The sequence below is a fragment of the Scyliorhinus torazame genome, chromosome 21 (assembly GCF_047496885.1).
Source record: "Scyliorhinus torazame isolate Kashiwa2021f chromosome 21, sScyTor2.1, whole genome shotgun sequence".
NCBI classification, from domain to species: Eukaryota; Metazoa; Chordata; class Chondrichthyes; order Carcharhiniformes; family Scyliorhinidae; genus Scyliorhinus; species Scyliorhinus torazame.
The window spans coordinates 3,121,038-3,141,153 of record NC_092727.1 but is presented as its reverse complement, the minus strand read 5'-3'; the positions used below and the strand labels follow the sequence as shown (position 1 = coordinate 3,141,153).

General features: G+C 44.2%; 1 protein-coding gene across 3 annotated transcripts in view; it reads right to left on the bottom strand.

Moving 5' to 3' along the window:
* The window catches only part of LOC140398106 (cell surface glycoprotein MUC18-like), a 340,911-nt gene that overhangs the window by 113,045 nt on the left and 207,750 nt on the right, over positions 1 to 20,116 (bottom strand). For all 3 annotated transcript variants that reach the window (XM_072486362.1, XM_072486360.1, XM_072486361.1), the window contains exons 2-4: positions 7,046 to 7,173; positions 5,784 to 5,997; positions 5,266 to 5,336 (exon numbers count right to left, since the gene is read on the bottom strand). In XM_072486362.1, the coding sequence (XP_072342463.1) occupies positions 5,266 to 5,336; positions 5,784 to 5,997; positions 7,046 to 7,069 (309 nt within the window). In that variant the 5' untranslated portion in view covers positions 7,070 to 7,173. The remainder of the gene's footprint in view (positions 1 to 5,265; positions 5,337 to 5,783; positions 5,998 to 7,045; positions 7,174 to 20,116) is intronic.

The following is a 20,116-nucleotide window of genomic DNA, read 5'->3' as shown; positions in this document are numbered from 1 at the left end:
TTTCAGTGCCTGCCAATCTTTCTTCAAGGAAGTGGACAAATTGGTCACCTCGTTTATTTGAGTAGGGGAAGGTGGCCAGAGTTAGGAGGGTGGTCTTGCGGAGAGGGCGACAGGCTGGGGGTGGAGGTGGTTAGGCCTCCCAATCCCAAACTTACGGTACTATTACTGGGTGGCGAATGGGGAGAAGGTGCAGGGCTGGGTTAAGGGTGGAGGGGTAGTCCTGATGGGTTAGGATGAAGGAGGGATCATGTGGGGGGTCAGGGCAAAGGGCGCTGGCAATGGCGCAGCTCCCGATGGCACCAGGTAAATATTCAGGGAGTCCCGTGGTGGTGGCCACTTTGAACATCTAGAGGCAGTTTAGTCAGCATTTTAAGCCGAGGGCTGGGTCAGGGGAATACCGATTAGGGGGAATCATTGGGGTGGATGGATGCGAAGTTTCGGAGATGGGAGGAGAGGGGAATTAAGGAAATTAAGGATCTGTTCCTTAATGATGATTTGCGAGCTTGGAGCTGGGAGAGAAGTATGGGTTGGCGCAGGGGGAAGGGTTTAGGTTCCTGCAAGTTTGAAATTTCGCAAGGTAGGTTTTCTTGAACTTCCCGAATTCACCGGCCTCCTTGCTGTTGAAGGCAGTACTGTCGGTGGGGGGTGGGAGGGGGGGCGATAGCGGCGATTTATGAGCGGATTCTGGAGGAGGATAGGGTGTCCATGGAGGGGGCTAAGGTGAAATGGGAGGAAGAGCTGAGAGTGGTGCGCTGGAAGAGGGTGTGTGGTGTGAGGTGCTGCGAAGGGTAAACGCCCCAACCTCGGGCGCGAGGTTGGGGCTGATACAATTGAAGGTTGTGTAGAAAGCGCACCTAACAAAATCAAGGATGAGCCACTGTTTGAGGGAGTGGAGGATGTCTGTGAGCGGTGTGGGAGGGGCCCCGCAAACCATTTTCATATGTTTTGATCCTGCCCAAAGTTCGAAAGGTATTGGGGGGAGGGATTTAGCACAATAGCGGGGGTGTTGCATACGGATGTGGAGCCCAGTCCCCTAGAGGCCATTTATGGAGTGTCAGACCAGCCAGAGTTGTAGGCGGGTGAGGGGGCAGATGTTTTGGCCTTCACCTCACTGATCGCTCATTGGCGGGTCCTGCTGGAATGGAGATCAGCTTCTCCGCCCTGTGCATTGGCGTGGCGGGGTGACCTGCTGGAGCCTTTGACCCTGGAGAAGATGACGCTTGAGCTGAGGGGGGCGAAGGACGGGTTCTACAATTGTTTCAAATGCACTTTGGGGAATTGGTTGTCGTTGAATGCTAAGTGGGGGGGGGGGGCTTATTTGTTGTCTGTTTTTCGTTTTCGATTTACAAGTCTATGTTTTAGGTTTTACATTATTGGGGTTCTTTAATTGTTGTTTTTTTTTTGTATGGTGAAAATGATGAAAATATGACGAATAAAAATATTTTAAAAAAATGTTCCCCCACTTGAACCACTTCCCCAGCTTTGTTACCGAAAATTAAGTCCAGGACCATCCCCCTCTTGTAGGTCCTTCTACCTACTGGTTTAAAAAGGTTTCCTGGATACATTTTTAAGAATTCTGCTCCTTCTAAACCTTTCATATTTTGGCTTCCCCAGTTAATACCGGGAAATTGAACTCCCCACTATCTCTACCGTACTACTTTTACACTTCTCTGAAATTTGCATACATATCTGTTCTTCTATTTCTCTCGGACAGTTAGGGGGCCTATAGAACACTGTCATCGATGTGATTGCTCCTTTTGGGTTTTTAAGTTTTACCCATACAGCTTTAGTTGAAGAGCCTTTTAAGATGTCGACCTTCCTTTTGCTGTAATTGATTCTCTGATCAAAATTGTGACAACCCCTCTTTTGCCTCCTTCCCTTATCTTGCCTGAAGATCCTGTATCCAGGAATATTGAGCTGCCAATCCTGCCCCACTCTCAACCATGTCTCAGTGACAGCGATAACATCATACCTCCATGCTTTAACTTGTGCTCTCAATTCATTTGCCTTGTTTGTCAGGTTCCTTGCATTAAAATAAATACCATCTAATCTTGCCAAACTCCCTTGTGACTTAACTGGTCCAGACATTCAATGCCATCTTGACTCACTTAATGTCTCCTCTAACTTGGCTGTGCATCTATCCCTGCTGAACCTTCTCTCAGGATCCCAGGATGCTGCCAAGTTAGTTTAAACACTCTCCAACAGCACCCCCAAACCTCCCTGCAAGGACTTCTGGTCCCATTTCAGGTGCCTTGAACAGCCCCCACCGTACCCAAAATTGGTCCTATTATCCCAGAAATGTAAAGCCCTCCCTCCTGCACCATCTCTCCAGCCATGCATTCATCTGGACTAACCCCTATTTCTATACTCACTAGCGCATGGCACCAGAAGTAATCCAGAGATTACAACCTTCTGGCTTCTGTTTTTTAATCTAATTCCTAGCTCTCTAAATTCTGCTTTCAGGGCCTCCTCCCTTTTTCTGCCTACATCATTGGTACCAACATGTACCACGATATCTGCCTGTTTGCCGTTCCCCCTTCAGTATGCCCTGCAGCCATTGAGTGACATGCTTGACCTGGGAGCAACATACCATCCTGGAGTCTCTTTTGCAGCCACAGAAACTCTTGCCTGTTCCCCTTACAATTGAATCCCCGACCACTATAGCCCTGACATTCTTCCTCCTCCCCTCTTGTGCAGCAGACCCACCCATGATGCTATGAAGTTGGCTGCCATTGCTTTCCCCTCCAGTCATCCTCCGCAACAATATCCAAACTGGTCTATCTGTTAGAAAGGGGGTTGGCCACGGGGGACTCCTGAACTACCTGCCTTCCTCTATTCTGCCTGGTGGTTACCCATGCCCTTTCTCCCTATTCAATCCTCACCTGCGGTGTGACCACCTGACTGAACGTGCTATCCACGACCTGCTCAGCACCGCGGATGCTCCACAGTGAATCCACCCTCCGCTCCAGCCCCGAAACGCGGTTAGCTAGTAGCTGCAGTTGGACACACTTCCTGCACACGTGGCCACCAGGGACAACTGAAGCTGCCATGATTTGCCACATAGCACAGGAGGAGCATATCACGAGTGCAAGCTCTCCTGCCGTGACTATCTTAAGCCCCTTATTTACTCACTTTTAACAAACCTTAAGCTACATAAGAATACTATTTACTCACCTCCCTTAGGCTAACTTTACTTCCCTTACCCTACTTTGTTTACTTACATTACTTTATTAGAATGACCCTGGCTTACAATTATTTGTGCTTTTTCTCAGTTATTCCATTCCTCCAAAAAATGCAAAAAAAACATTTTTATATTCACAACTGTTTCACTGTGACGCTGACTAAGAGGTCAATGAGGACAGCAATCGACCTTGGTGCTTATGAAACTCGGCTGTGCTCCGCTCCTGCCCGGACTGAGACTGAGCTCTGCACACAGTCTTTTCAGTTTCACCTTCTCCCAGTTTCACCCACCTCCCTGTGTTCACCCAACTCCAAAAGCACTCTCACTCAGCCAAGCAGGCACATTTAAAACAGATAGTCTGACTCCCTTCTTGGACCCTAGAAACAGGAGTAGGCCATTTAGCTGCAGAGTTGATCTGCGATGTAACTCCGTATGTGTTAACAGTAAGGTTTAGATTCTCTTGAGAGACCAGACCAACACGTTAGTCTCAGGTTATCCTGACATTTTTATAATAATCTTTATTGTCACAAGTAGGCTTACAGTAACACTGCAATGAATTTACTGTGAAAATCCCCTAGTTGCCACATTCCGGCACCTGTTCGGATACACAGAGTGAGAATTCAGAATGTCCAATTCACCGAACAGCACGTCTTTCGGGACTTGTGGAAGGAAACCGGAGCACCCGGAGGAAACCCACTCATACACGGGGAGAACATGCGGACTCCGCAGACAGTGACCCAAGCCGGGAATCAAACCTGGGACCCTGGCACTGTGAAGCAACAGTGCTAACCATGGTGCTACCATGCTGACATGTGGTACTGAGGAGAATTTTGTAATATAAAAAAAGAGTATCTAGCATAGCAAGGATTAATGTGGGACTGGGAAACAGTGACACCCAGAGTGTAATATAAAAAGACACATGACCTGAGACTAGAACCAATTGCAGACTGAGCAGTAACCTATGTAGAATCCAATTTCTAGTCAAAGGTATGATTCTAGAACCACTAAGGTATAGTGACTGGGAAACAGTACTGTCCAGTGTAATGTAAAGAGACACATGACCTGAGACCAGAGTAATTGAGTTGCAGACTGGATAGAAACCGGTGTAGAAGCAAGCATGGGGTTAGCTCATAGTTTGGGTTATACCTTGGGCGCGATTATCTGCTCCCGCGCCGGTTGGGAGAATCGCCTGGCACGCCATTTCTCCCCGCGATGCCGGTCCGATGCCCTCTCACGATTCACCCAAGCAGCGGGAACGGCCCCATCGAGTTCTGCGTGACGCAGGCCGGAGAATCGCCCGGGACACCCAAAATGGCGATTCTCCGCTACACCCGCTATTCTCTGGCCCGGTTGGGCCGGGCGGCCTGCCCAAAACGGCGGCTTCCCGCCGGCGCCATCCACATCTGGTCACTGCCGGCGGGAACAGCGCGGGAACGCTGGGGGGGGGGGGGGCAGCCTGTGGGGGGGGCGAGGGGGGTTCTTTCACCGGGGTAGGACTCAAAAGGGGTCTGGCCCACGATCGGTGCCCACTGATCGGCGGGCCCGCCTCTCTGAAGGAGGACCTCCTTTCTTCCGCGCCCTGCAAGATCCATCCGACATCTTCATGCGGGGCGGCCTCGGGGAGGACGGCAACCACGCATGTGCGGGTTGGCGCAGGTGACGACAGTTACGCGGTGGATGACACGGCGCCGCTTTTATGCGGTGCCGATGCCCGGCGCACGCTGACGACGCTGCTTTCGCGACACGTCCCCCGAGTTTCATGCAGCCCACATCCTAGCCCATTTTCGGGCCCTGAATCGGTCGAGATCGGGGCCGTTTCTCGCCGGCGTGGGCACTTAGTCGCGGCAGCGGAGAATCGCGCCCCTTATCTTTATGTATATAGTTATGTGCTATGAATAAACGGTTAATGTTCAACCATACAAGACTCAAAACTCTGCGAGGCCTACTGAACATCCAACATTCAATAATTTTGAACTTTGTTTTAAACTGTAAGGCATCTGTGAATCTTTGCAATTTCTTTACATAAACTATTCTCCAAGTATAAAAGTGAGACAACAAAGTGTCAGCCATTTAGTTTTTCTTACCTTTGATGGTCCCTTCTCCATTATTGATATGGTTGCATCATTTGGGGTTATCTCAGGCATCCCTGGAGCATCTGTCAAAAAAGAGAGATTGATAAACAGAGACATGCAGGGGCACTTTAATATAAGTTCTGCTCTTACCTGTCTCTGCCCAACTTTCCCCCACAATGCAATATGCAGAGGTGAAGTCAATCTGTGTCAAGTGACTGGTTAAAATAGAACACATTGCAGTTACAAAAAGAACCAGAGGTAATATGAGGGAAAAAGCAATGTACACAGTGAGTTGTTGGGATACTACAATGTGCTTCCTGAAAGGGTGGTAGAGGGAGATTCATAGATACCTTTTAAAAGGGAATTGGATAAATATGTGAAACTAAAACAAAATACTGGACTAGCGGAATAAAGTATGGGACACATTGGACAAATTTTCAATGAGCAGGTATGGGTATGATGGACCGAATGGTCTCCTGTGTTGTATCATTCTACAATTCTAAAAGATCGTTCCACGAAAAAAACCTTACCATAAACCTTCAGCTCTGTTGTGGCTTCACCACTGCCTGCTGGACCAGCACCAACTTGGCACAAAAATGTCCGCTCATCTCCAAGCTTAACATGGTCAATGGTCAGAGTATATTTTTCATCTACATTGATCCGACCAGTGTAGTCAGTTTCATTGTCAACAATTCTACTTCCTCCGTCCTGGAAATAGATTCGACTCCGAGAGTTCTTCTCCATCTGAAAATAGTCAGTCTTAATAAAATGCAAGTGCCATTGTTACAATTCTCACCCTCTTTAGTTGCCACACTCTGTACCTCAGCTGAAATCCTACACAGATGACCTACTCCAAATCATCAAGCAGTGTAAGTTGTCATTGCCATCTAGTAGGTGCTGAAGAATTGACTATGAGGACTCCATGTCTTCCTCAATTGCTGTCAGCCCTGTTTGCTTCTATTCCAGCACTGCAGATACTGTGCATAAATCCATGTACTAACCATCCATGGGCAGTTGCTCAGGGATCTAACATGCTATTTTGAGGCCACAATTTGTCAGGATTTCTTACAGGGCAAAATGTGGGGTAATTTTACAGGAAATGTTGCTATCAATTCATCACTGATCAGAAGCTGTGGGTGGAACAGATGCTAAATAGCTGGCAACTTGCTAGCGAATTTCCCAAAATTTTGCATGTTCACAGCTTTTAAGACAAAGGCACACTCGTCAATTGTTTTAACATCTAATCATTTAAAATTATCTTTCAATTAAGTTAGAATTGAAATCAAAAACTACACATTCAACAAAATAAATTAACAGTTCTAAGGAATGTTTTCTCAGAGTCTGAAAAACATTAGTTATTTTCTTTGTCGGCTGAGCAATAGATTCCAAATTGCAATATTTGCAATTGGTCGCAGCAGTTCAAGAAAGCAGCTCACTACCACCACCTTCTTAAAGGCAATTAGGGATGGGCAATAAATGCTGGCCTAGGCAGCAATGCCCACTTCACATAAATTAATTTAAAAAAAATAATTTCTCAAATCGGTTTACTCTAGGAGGATGCATACTAACAGTCGCACAGGAATGGGACTGCATCTCCACGGCATCATCTGGTCAGACAGTGCCAGAGTTATATCATTGAGATGTCGGTCAGTCAGTGACATAGCCGCACTTTCAAGGGGTCAATCAATCATACAATCAGCTCTACTATTGAGTGCAAATTTCTCCAATTATAAAGTGATAGGATGCTCTTGCATGGGATCAATCAGTTAAGTAGCAATATGTTTATACTTACAACAAACCACTGAATGTATTTCATAGTGTTTGGGGTGGATATCTCTGGAACACATGGTATGTTTATGGGTTTTCCGATCTCTGCTTCCACGACAGGTGTTGTAGAAACCTGAACAGTGCCATTTATTCCTTTGAGCAAAGAGGAAACGATGATGTTAACTTCAAATGATTTATTTGCAACTCTCAATACAACACCTGCTTGAAAATCAAGTTTGACAGGTCTATGGAGTATATCAGCAATTGTTACATAGATGGATGTGGGTACATCAGAGATTGTTAGAGTGAGGGATGTTAGGTATATCTGTGTTACAATGAGGATTGTAGGTTACAACAGAATGAAGAAGGTGGGTTATATCAGTGTTCTACAAAGAACACTACAGTGTATCAGAATGTTACAATAGGGGATGTAGCAGTGAGAGGTGTAGGTTATATCAGTGCATTACAGTGATGGGTACTGGGTATATCAGGGTATTACAAGCAGTATAAAGTACTTATATCAGCATTAGCGTAAGGGGTTTGGATATGTCAGAGATTCTGACAGTAAGGAATTTGGCATATACTAGGATTGTAATAGGTAACAAACCCCAATTTTTTGTAATAAATTGCTGGAACAGAGAAAGAATGCTGACTCAGAATTATGAGATTGTTGAACAAAATCAAATCAACTGGAATGGAAATGATCAGGAAAATCAGACAAAAATTTGGCACCACTGGATTGGAATTGAAACACCCATTTTTTTTGACAGACTGTAATACACTTGTCCATTGTCAGTGCTTATGGAATTATACTGGATAAAGGCAACCACTGTTAGAATAAAGGGTGACAGCCAGCTTACGCAACCTTAATAAGGCATAAATTTTGGAGATCTCAATTAACCATTGCACAGCAGCAAAAGCAACATCTCCACACTCACTATTCACAGCACAACCACACTGCAAAACATTCACACTCACGACTCACAGCACAAACTCCCTACAAAACATTCACACTCACTATTCACAGCACAACCACACTGCAAAACATTCACACTCATTATTCACAGCACAACCTCACTGCAAAACATTCACACTCACTATTCACAACACAACCTCACTGCAAAACATTCACACTCATTATTCACAGCTCAACCTCACTGCAAAACATCCCCTCACTACTCACAGCACAACCTCACTGCAAAACATTCACACTCACTATTCACAGCACAACCTCACTGCAAAACATTCACACTCACTATTCACAGCACAACCTCACTGCAAAACATTCACACTCACTATTCACAGCACAACCTAACTGCAAAACATTGACAGACTGTCACAGCACAACCTCACTGCAAAACATTCACACTCACTATTCACAGCACAACCTCACTGCAAAACATTCACACTTGCTATTCACAGCACAAACTCACTGCAAAACATTCACACACTGTCACAGCACAACCTGACTGCAAAACATTCACAGACTGTCACAGCTCAACCTCACTGCAAAACATTCACACACTGTCACAGCACAACCTCACTACAAAACATTCACACTCACTATTCATAGCACAACCTCACTGCAAAACATTCACACTTGCTATTCACAGCACAAACTCACTGCAAAACATTCACACACTGTCACAGCACAACCTCACTGCAAAACATTCACACTCACTATTCACAGCACAACCTCACTGCAAAATATTCACACACTGCACAGCACAACCTCACTGCAAAACATTCACACACTGTCACAGCACAACCTCACTGCAAAACATTCACACTCACTATTCACAGCACAACCTCACTGCAAAACATTCACACACTCACAGCTCAAACTCACTGCAAAACATTCACACTCACTATTCACAGCACAACCTAACTGCAAAACATTCACACTCACTATTCACAGCTCAACCTCACTGCAAAACATTCACAGACTGTCACAGCACAACCTCACTGCAAAACATTCACACTCACTATTCACAGCACAACCTCACTGCAAAACATTCACAGACTGTCACAGCACAACCTCACTGCAAAACATTCACACTCACTATTCACAGCACAACCTCACTGCAAAACATTCACAGACTGTCACAGCTCAACCTCACTGCAAAACATTCACACTCACTATTCACAGCACAACCTCACTGCAAAACATTCACACTCACTATTCACAGCTCAACCTCACTGCAAAACATTCACAGACTGTCACAGCACAACCTCAGTGCAAAACATTCACACTCACTATTCACAGCACAACCTCACTGCAAAACATTCACACTCACTATTCACAGCTCAACCTCACTGCAAAACATTCACAGACTGTCACAGCACAACCTCACTGCAAAACATTCACACTCACTATTCACAGCTCAACCTCACTGCAAAACATTCACAGACTGTCACAGCACAACCTCAGTGCAAAACATTCACACTCACTATTCACAGCACAACCTCACTGCAAAACATTCACACTCACTATTCACAGCTCAACCTCACTGCAAAACATTCACAGACTGTCACAGCACAACCTCACTGCAAAACATTCACACTCACTATTCACAGCACAACCTCACTGCAAAACATTCACACTCACTATTCACAGCTCAACCTCACTGCAAAACATTCACAGACTGTCACAGCACAACCTCACTGCAAAACATTCACACTCACTATTCACAGCACAACCTCACTGCAAAACATTCACACTCACTATTCACAGCTCAACCTCACTGCAAAACATTCACAGACTGTCACAGCACAACCTCACTGCAAAACATTCACAGACTGTCACAGCACAACCTCACTGCAAAACATTCACACTCACTATTCACAGCTCAACCTAACTGCAAAACATTCACACTCACTATTCATAGCACAACCTAACTGCAAAACATTCACACTCACTATTCACAGCACAACCTCACTGCAAAACATTCACACACTGTCACAGCACAACCTCAGTGCAAAACATTCACACTGATTATTCACAGCTCAACCTGTTTGCAAAACATTCACACTCACTATTCACAGCACAACCTCACTGCATAACATTCACATTCACTATTCACAGCTCAACCTGATTGCAAAACATTCACACTCACTATTCACAGCTCAACCTCACTGCAAAACATTCACACTCACTATTCACAGCACAACCTCACTGCAAAACATTCACAGACTGTCACAGCACAACCTCACTGCAAAACATTCACACTCACTATTCACAGCACAACCTCACTGCAAAACATTCACAGACTGTCACAGCACAACCTAACTGCATAACATTCACACTCACTATTCACAGCACAACCTCACTGCAAAACATGCACACTCACTATTCACAGCACAACCTCACTGCATAACATTCACATTCACTATTCACAGCACAACCTCACTGCAAAACATTCACACTCACTATTCACAGCTCAACCTCACTGCATAACATTCACATTCACTATTCACAGCACAACCTCACTGCATAACATTCACATTCACTATTCACAGCTCAACCTAACTGCAAAACATTCACACTCACTATTCACAGCACAACCTCACTGCAAAACATTCACACTCACTATTCACTGCACAACCTCACTGCAAAACATTCACACTCACTATTCACAGCACAACCGCACTGCAAAACATTCACACTCACTATTCACAGCACAACCTCACTGCAAAACATTCACACTCACTATTCACAGCTCAACCTCACTGCAAAACATTCACACTCACTATTCACAGCTCAACCTAACTGCAAAACATTCACACTCACTATTCACAGCACAACCTCACTGCAAAACATTCACACTCACTATTCACAGCTCAACCTCACTGCAAAACATTCACAGACTGTCACAGCACAACCTAACTGCAAAACATTCACACTCACTATTCACAGCACAACCTAACTGCAAAACATTCACACTCACTATTCACTGCACAACCTGACTGCAAAACATTCACACTCACTATTCACAGCTCAACCTCACTGCAAAACATTCACACACTGTCACAGCACAACCTTACTGCAAAACATTCACACTCACTGTCACAGCAAAACCTCACTGCAAAACATTCCCTCACTACTCACAGCACAACCTCACTGCAAAACATTCACACACTGTCACAGCACAACCTAACTGCAAAACATTCACACTCACTATTCACAGCTCAAACTCACTGCAAAACATTCACACTCACTATTCACAGCACAACCTCACTGCAAAACATCCCCTCACTACTCACAGCACAACCTCACTGCAAAACATTAACACTCACTATTCACAGCTCAACCTGATTGCAAAACATTCACACTCACTATTCACAGCACAACCTCACTGCAAAACATTCACACACTGTCACAGCTCAAACTCACTGCAAAACATTCACACTCACTATTCACAGCACAACCTCACTGCAAAACATTCACACACTGTCACAGCTCAAACTCACTGCAAAACATTCACACTCACTATTCACAGCACAACCTCACTGCAAAACATTCACACTCACTATTCACAGCACAACCTCAGTGCAAAACATTCACACTCACTATTCATAGCACAACCTCACTGCAAAACATTCACACTCACTATTCACAGCACAACCTCAGTGCAAAACATTCACACTCACTATTCACAGCTCAACCTAACTGCAAAACATTCACACTCACTATTCACAGCACAACCTCAGTGCAAAACATTCACACTCACTATTCATAGCACAACCTCACTGCAAAACATTCACACTCGCTATTCACAGCACAACCTGACTGCAAAACATTCACACTCATTATTCACAGCTCAACCTGTTTGCAAAACATTCACACTCACTATTCACAGCACAACCTCAGTGCAAAACATTCACACTCGCTATTCACAGCACAACCGCACTGCAAAACATTCACACTCACTATTCACAGCACAACCTCACTGCAAAACATTCACACTCACTATTCACAGCTCAACCTAACTGCAAAACATTCACACTCACTATTCACAGCACAACCTCACTGCAAAACATTCACACTCACTATTCACAGCACAACCTCACTGTAAAACATTCACACTCACTATTCACAGCACAACCGCACTGCAAAACATTCACACTCACTATTCACAGCACAACCTCACTGCAAAACATTCACACTCACTATTCACAGCACAACCTAACTGCAAAACATTCACAGACTGTCACAGCACAACCGCACTGCAAAACATTCACACACTGTCACAGCTCAACCTCACTGCAAAACATTCACACACTGTCACAGCACAACCTCACTGCAAAACATTCACACTCACTATTCACAGCACAACCTCACTGCAAAACATTCACACTCACTATTCACAGCTCAATCTGACTGCAAAACATTCACACTCACTATTCACAGCACAACCTCACTGCAAAACATTCACACTCACTATTCATAGCACAACCTCACTGCAAAACATTCACACTCACTATTCATAGCACAACCTCACTGCAAAACATTCACACTCACTATTCACAGCACAACCTAACTGCAAAACATTCACAGACTGTCACAACACAACCTCACTGCAAAACATTCACACTCACTATTCACAGCTCAACCGCACTGCAAAACATTCACACTCACTATTCACAGCACAACCTCACTGCAAAACATTCACACACTGTCACAGCACAACCTCACTGCAAAACATTCACACTCACTATTCACAGCACAACCTCACTGCAAAACATTCACACTCACTATTCACAGCACAAACTCTCTACAAAACATTCACACTCACTATTCACAGCACAAACTCTCTACAAAACATTCACACTCACTATTCACAGCTCAGCCTCACTGCAAAACATTCACACACTGTCACAGCACAACCTCACTGCAAAACATTCACACTCACTATTCACAGCACATCCTCACTGCAAAACATTCACACTCACTATTCACAGCACATCCTCACTGCAAAACATTCACACTCACTACTCACAGCACAACCTCACTGCAAAACATTCACACTCACTACTCACAGCACAACCTCACTGCAAAACATTCACACACCGTCACAGCTCAAACTCACTGCAAAACATTCACAGACTGTCACAGCACAACCTCACTGCAAAACATTCACACTCACTATTCACAGCACACCCTCACTGCAAAACATTCACACTCACTATTCACAGCTCAACCTCACTGCAAAACATTCACACTCACTATTCACAGCTCAACCTCACTGCAAAACATTCACACTCACTACTCACAGCACAACCTCACTGCAAAACATTCACACTCACTACTCACAGCACAACCTCACTGCAAAACATTCACAGACTGTCACAGCACAACCTCACTGCAAAACATTCACACTCACTATTCACAGCACACCCTCACTGCAAAACATTCACACTCACTATTCACAGCTCAACCTCACTGCAAAACATTCACACTCACTATTCACAGCTCAACCTCACTGCCAAACATTCACACACTGTCACAGCTCAACCTCACTGCAAAACATTCACACTCACTATTCACAGCACACCCTCACTGCAAAACATTCACACTCACTATTCACAGCTCAACCTCACTGCAAAACATTCACACTCACTATTCACAGCTCAACCTCACTGCAAAACATTCACACTCACTATTCACAGCACACCCTCACTGCAAAACATTCACACACTGTCACAGCTCAACCTCACTGCAAAACATTCACACTCACTATTCACAGCACACCCTCACTGCAAAACATTCACACTCACTATTCACAGCTCAACCTCACTGCAAAACATTCACACTCACTATTCACAGCTCAACCTCACTGCAAAACATTCACACTCACTATTCACAGCACACCCTCACTGCAAAACATTCACACTCACTATTCACAGCTCAACCTCACTGCAAAACATTCACACTCACTATTCACAGCTCAACCTCACTGCCAAACATTCACACACTGTCACAGCACAACCTCACTGCAAAACATTCACACTCACTATTCACAGCACAACCTCACTGCAAAACATTCACACACTCACAGCTCAAACTCACTGCAAAACATTCACACTCACTATTCACAGCACAACCTAACTGCAAAACATTCACACTCACTATTCACAGCTCAACCTCACTGCAAAACATTCACAGACTGTCACAGCACAACCTCACTGCAAAACATTCACACTCACTATTCACAGCACAACCTCACTGCAAAACATTCACACTCACTATTCACAGCACAACCTCACTGCAAAACATTCACAGACTGTCACAGCACAACCTCACTGCAAAACATTCACACTCACTATTCACAACACAACCTCACTGCAAAACATTCACACTCACTATTCACAGCACAACCTCACTGCAAAACATTCACACTCACTATTCACAGCTCAACCTCACTGCAAAACATTCACACTCACTATTCACAGCTCAACCTCACTGCAAAACATTCACACTCACTATTCACAGCACACCCTCACTGCAAAACATTCACACTCACTATTCACAGCTCAACCTCACTGCAAAACATTCACAGACTGTCACAGCACAACCTCACTGCAAAACATTCACACTCACTATTCACAGCTCAACCTCACTGCAAAACATTCACAGACTGTCACAGCACAACCTCAGTGCAAAACATTCACACTCACTATTCACAGCACAACCTCACTGCAAAACATTCACACTCACTATTCACAGCTCAACCTCACTGCAAAACATTCACAGACTGTCACAGCACAACCTCACTGCAAAACATTCACACTCACTATTCACAGCACAACCTCACTGCAAAACATTCACACTCACTATTCACAGCTCAACCTCACTGCAAAACATTCACAGACTGTCACAGCACAACCTAACTGCAAAACATTCACACTCACTATTCACAGCACAACCTCACTGCAAAACATTCACAGACTGTCACAGCACAACCTCACTGCAAAACATTCACACTCACTATTCACAGCTCAACCTAACTGCAAAACATTCACACTCACTATTCATAGCACAACCTAACTGCAAAACATTCACACTCACTATTCACAGCACAACCTCACTGCAAAACATTCACACACTGTCACAGCACAACCTCAGTGCAAAACATTCACACTGATTATTCACAGCTCAACCTGTTTGCAAAACATTCACACTCACTATTCACAGCACAACCTCACTGCATAACATTCACATTCACTATTCACAGCTCAACCTGATTGCAAAACATTCACACTCACTATTCACAGCTCAACCTCACTGCAAAACATTCACACTCACTATTCACAGCACAACCTCACTGCAAAACATTCACAGACTGTCACAGCACAACCTCACTGCAAAACATTCACACTCACTATTCACAGCACAACCTCACTGCAAAACATTCACACTCACTATTCACAGCACAACCTCACTGCAAAACATTCACAGACTGTCACAGCACAACCTAACTGCATAACATTCACACTCACTATTCACAGCACAACCTCACTGCAAAACATTCACTCACTATTCACAGCACAACCTCACTGCATAACATTCACATTCACTATTCACAGCACAACCTCACTGCAAAACATTCACACTCACTATTCACAGCTCAACCTCACTGCATAACATTCACATTCACTATTCACAGCACAACCTCACTGCAAAACATTCACACTCACTATTCACAGCACAACCTCACTGCAAAACATTCACACACCGTCACAGCTCAAACTCACTGCAAAACATTCACACTCACTATTCACAGCACAACCTCACTGCAAAACATTCACACTCGCTATTCACAGCACAACCTCACTGCATAACATTCACATTCACTATTCACAGCTCAACCTAACTGCAAAACATTCACACTCACTATTCACAGCACAACCTCACTGCAAAACATTCACACTCACTATTCACTGCACAACCTCACTGCAAAACATTCACACTCACTATTCACAGCACAACCGCACTGCAAAACATTCACACTCACTATTCACAGCACAACCTCACTGCAAAACATTCACACTCACTATTCACAGCTCAACCTCACTGCAAAACATTCACACTCACTATTCACAGCTCAACCTAACTGCAAAACATTCACACTCACTATTCACTGCACAACCTGACTGCAAAACATTCACACTCACTATTCACAGCTCAACCTCACTGCAAAACATTCACACTCACTGTCACAGCAAAACCTCACTGCAAAACATTCCCTCACTACTCACAGCACAACCTCACTGCAAAACATTCACACACTGTCACAGCACAACCTAACTGCAAAACATTCACACTCACTATTCACAGCTCAAACTCACTGCAAAACATTCACACTCACTATTCACAGCACAACCTCACTGCAAAACATCCCCTCACTACTCACAGCACAACCTCACTGCAAAACATTAACACTCACTATTCACAGCTCAACCTGATTGCAAAACATTCACACTCACTATTCACAGCACAACCTCACTGCAAAACATTCACACTCACTATTCACAGCACAACCTCACTGCAAAACATTCACACTCACTGTTCACAGCACAACCTCACTGCAAAACATTCACACACTGTCACAGCTCAAACTCACTGCAAAACATTCACACTCACTATTCACAGCACAACCTCACTGCAAAACATTCACACACTGTCACAGCTCAAACTCACTGCAAAACATTCACACTCACTATTCACAGCACAACCTCACTGCAAAACATTCACACTCACTATTCACAGCACAACCTCAGTGCAAAACATTCACACTCACTATTCATAGCACAACCTCACTGCAAAACATTCACACTCACTATTCACAGCACAACCTCAGTGCAAAACATTCACACTCACTATTCACAGCTCAACCTAACTGCAAAACATTCACACTCACTATTCACAGCACAACCTCAGTGCAAAACATTCACACTCACTATTCATAGCACAACCTCACTGCAAAACATTCACACTCGCTATTCACAGCACAACCTGACTGCAAAACATTCACACTCACTACTCACAGCACAACCTCACTGCAAAACATTCACAGACTGTCACAGCACAACCTCACTGCAAAACATTCACACTCACTATTCACAGCACACCCTCACTGCAAAACATTCACACTCACTATTCACAGCTCAACCTCACTGCAAAACATTCACACTCACTATTCACAGCTCAACCTCACTGCCAAACATTCACACACTGTCACAGCTCAACCTCACTGCAAAACATTCACACTCACTATTCACAGCACACCCTCACTGCAAAACATTCACACTCACTATTCACAGCTCAACCTCACTGCAAAACATTCACACTCACTATTCACAGCTCAACCTCACTGCAAAACATTCACACTCACTATTCACAGCACACCCTCACTGCAAAACATTCACACACTGTCACAGCTCAACCTCACTGCAAAACATTCACACTCACTATTCACAGCACACCCTCACTGCAAAACATTCACACTCACTATTCACAGCTCAACCTCACTGCAAAACATTCACACTCACTATTCACAGCTCAACCTCACTGCAAAACATTCACACTCACTATTCACAGCACACCCTCACTGCAAAACATTCACACTCACTATTCACAGCTCAACCTCACTGCAAAACATTCACACTCACTATTCACAGCTCAACCTCACTGCCAAACATTCACACACTGTCACAGCTCAACCTCACTGCAAAACATTCACACTCACTATTCACAGCTCAACCTCACTGCAAAACATTCACACTCACTATTCACAGCTCAACCTCACTGCCAAACATTCACACACTGTCACAGCACAACCTCACTGCAAAACATTCACAGACTGTCACAGCACAACCTCACTGCAAAACATTCACACTCACTATTCACAGCTCAACCTCACTGCAAAATATTCACACACAGTATTCACAGCACAACCTCACTGCAAAACATTCACACTCACTATTCACAGCTCAACCTCACTGCAAAACATTCACACTCACTATTCATAGCACAACCTCACTGCAAAACATTCACACACTGTCACAGCATAAACTCACTGCAAAACATTCACAGACTGTCACAGCACAACCTCACTGCAAAACATTCACACTCACTATTCACAGCACAACCTCACTGCAAAACATTCACACACTGTCACAGCATAAACTCACTGCAAAACATTCACAGACTGTCACAGCACAACCTCACTGCAAAACATTCACACTCACTATTCACAGCTCAACCTCACTGCAAAACATTCACACTCACTATTCACAGCTCAACCTGACTGCAAAACATTCACACTCACTATTTGCAGCACAACCTCACTGCAAAACATTCACAGACTGTCACAGCACAACCTCACTGCAAAATATTCACACACTGTCACAGCTCAAACTCACTGCAAAACATTCACACTCATTATTCACAGCACAACCTCACTGCAAAACATTCACAGACTGTCACAACACAACCTCACTGCAAAACATTCACACTCACTATTCACAACACAACCTCACTGCATAACATTCACACACTGTCACAGCTCAAACTCACTGCAAAACATTCACACTCATTATTCACAGCACAACCTCACTGCAAAACATTCACACTCACTATTCACAGCTCAACCTCACTGCAAAACATTCACACACTGTCACAGCTCAACCTCACTGCAAAACATTCACACACCGTCACAGCACAACCTCACTGCAAAACATTCACACACTGTCACAGCTCAACCTCACTGCAAAACATTCACACTCACTATTCACAGCACAACCTCACTGCAAAACATTCACACTCACTATTCACAGCTCAACCTAACTGCAAAACATTCACACTCACTATTCACAGCACAACCTCACTGCAAAACATTCACACTCACTATTCATAGCACAACCTCACTGCAAAACATTCACACTCACTATTCATAGCACAACCTCACTGCAAAACATTCACACTCACTATTCACAGCATAAACTCACTGCAAAACATTCACACTCACTATTCACAGCACAACCTCACTGCAAAACATTCACACACTGTCACAGCACAACCTCACTGCAAAACATTCACACTCACTATTCACAGCTCAACCTAACTGCAAAACATTCACACTCACTATTCACAGCACAACCTCACTGCAAAACATTCACACTCACTATTCATAGCACAACCTCACTGCAAAACATTCACACTCACTATTCATAGCACAACCTCACTGCAAAACATTCACACTCACTATTCACAGCACAACCTAACTGCAAAACATTCACAGACTGTCACAGCACAACCTCACTGCAAAACATTCACACTCACTATTCACAGCCCATCCTCACTGCAAAACATTCACACTCACTACTCACAGCACAACCTCACTGCAAAACATTCACACTCACTACTCACAGCACAACCTCACTGCAAAACATTCACACACCGTCACAGCTCAAACTCACTGCAAAACATTCACAGACTGTCACAGCACAACCTCACTGCAAAACATTCACACTCACTACTCACAGCACATCCTCACTGCAAAACATTCACACTCACTATTCACAGCTCAACCTCACTGCAAAACATTCACACTCACTATTCACAGCTCAACCTCACTGCAAAACATTCACACTCACTACTCACAGCACAACCTCACTGCAAAACATTCACACACACTACTCACAGCACAACCTCACTGCAAAACATTCACACACCGTCACAGCTCAAACTCACTGCAAAACATTCACACTCACTATTCACAGCACAACCTCACTGCAAAACATTCACACTCACTATTCACAGCACACCCTCACTGCAAAACATTCACACTCACTATTCACAGCTCAACCTCACTGCAAAACATTCACACTCACTATTCACAGCTCAACCTCACTGCCAAACATTCACACACTGTCACAGCTCAACCTCACTGCAAAACATTCACACTCACTATTCACAGCACACCCTCACTGCAAAACATTCACACTCACTATTCACAGCTCAACCTCACTGCAAAACATTCACACTCACTATTCACAGCTCAACCTCACTGCAAAACATTCACACTCACTATTC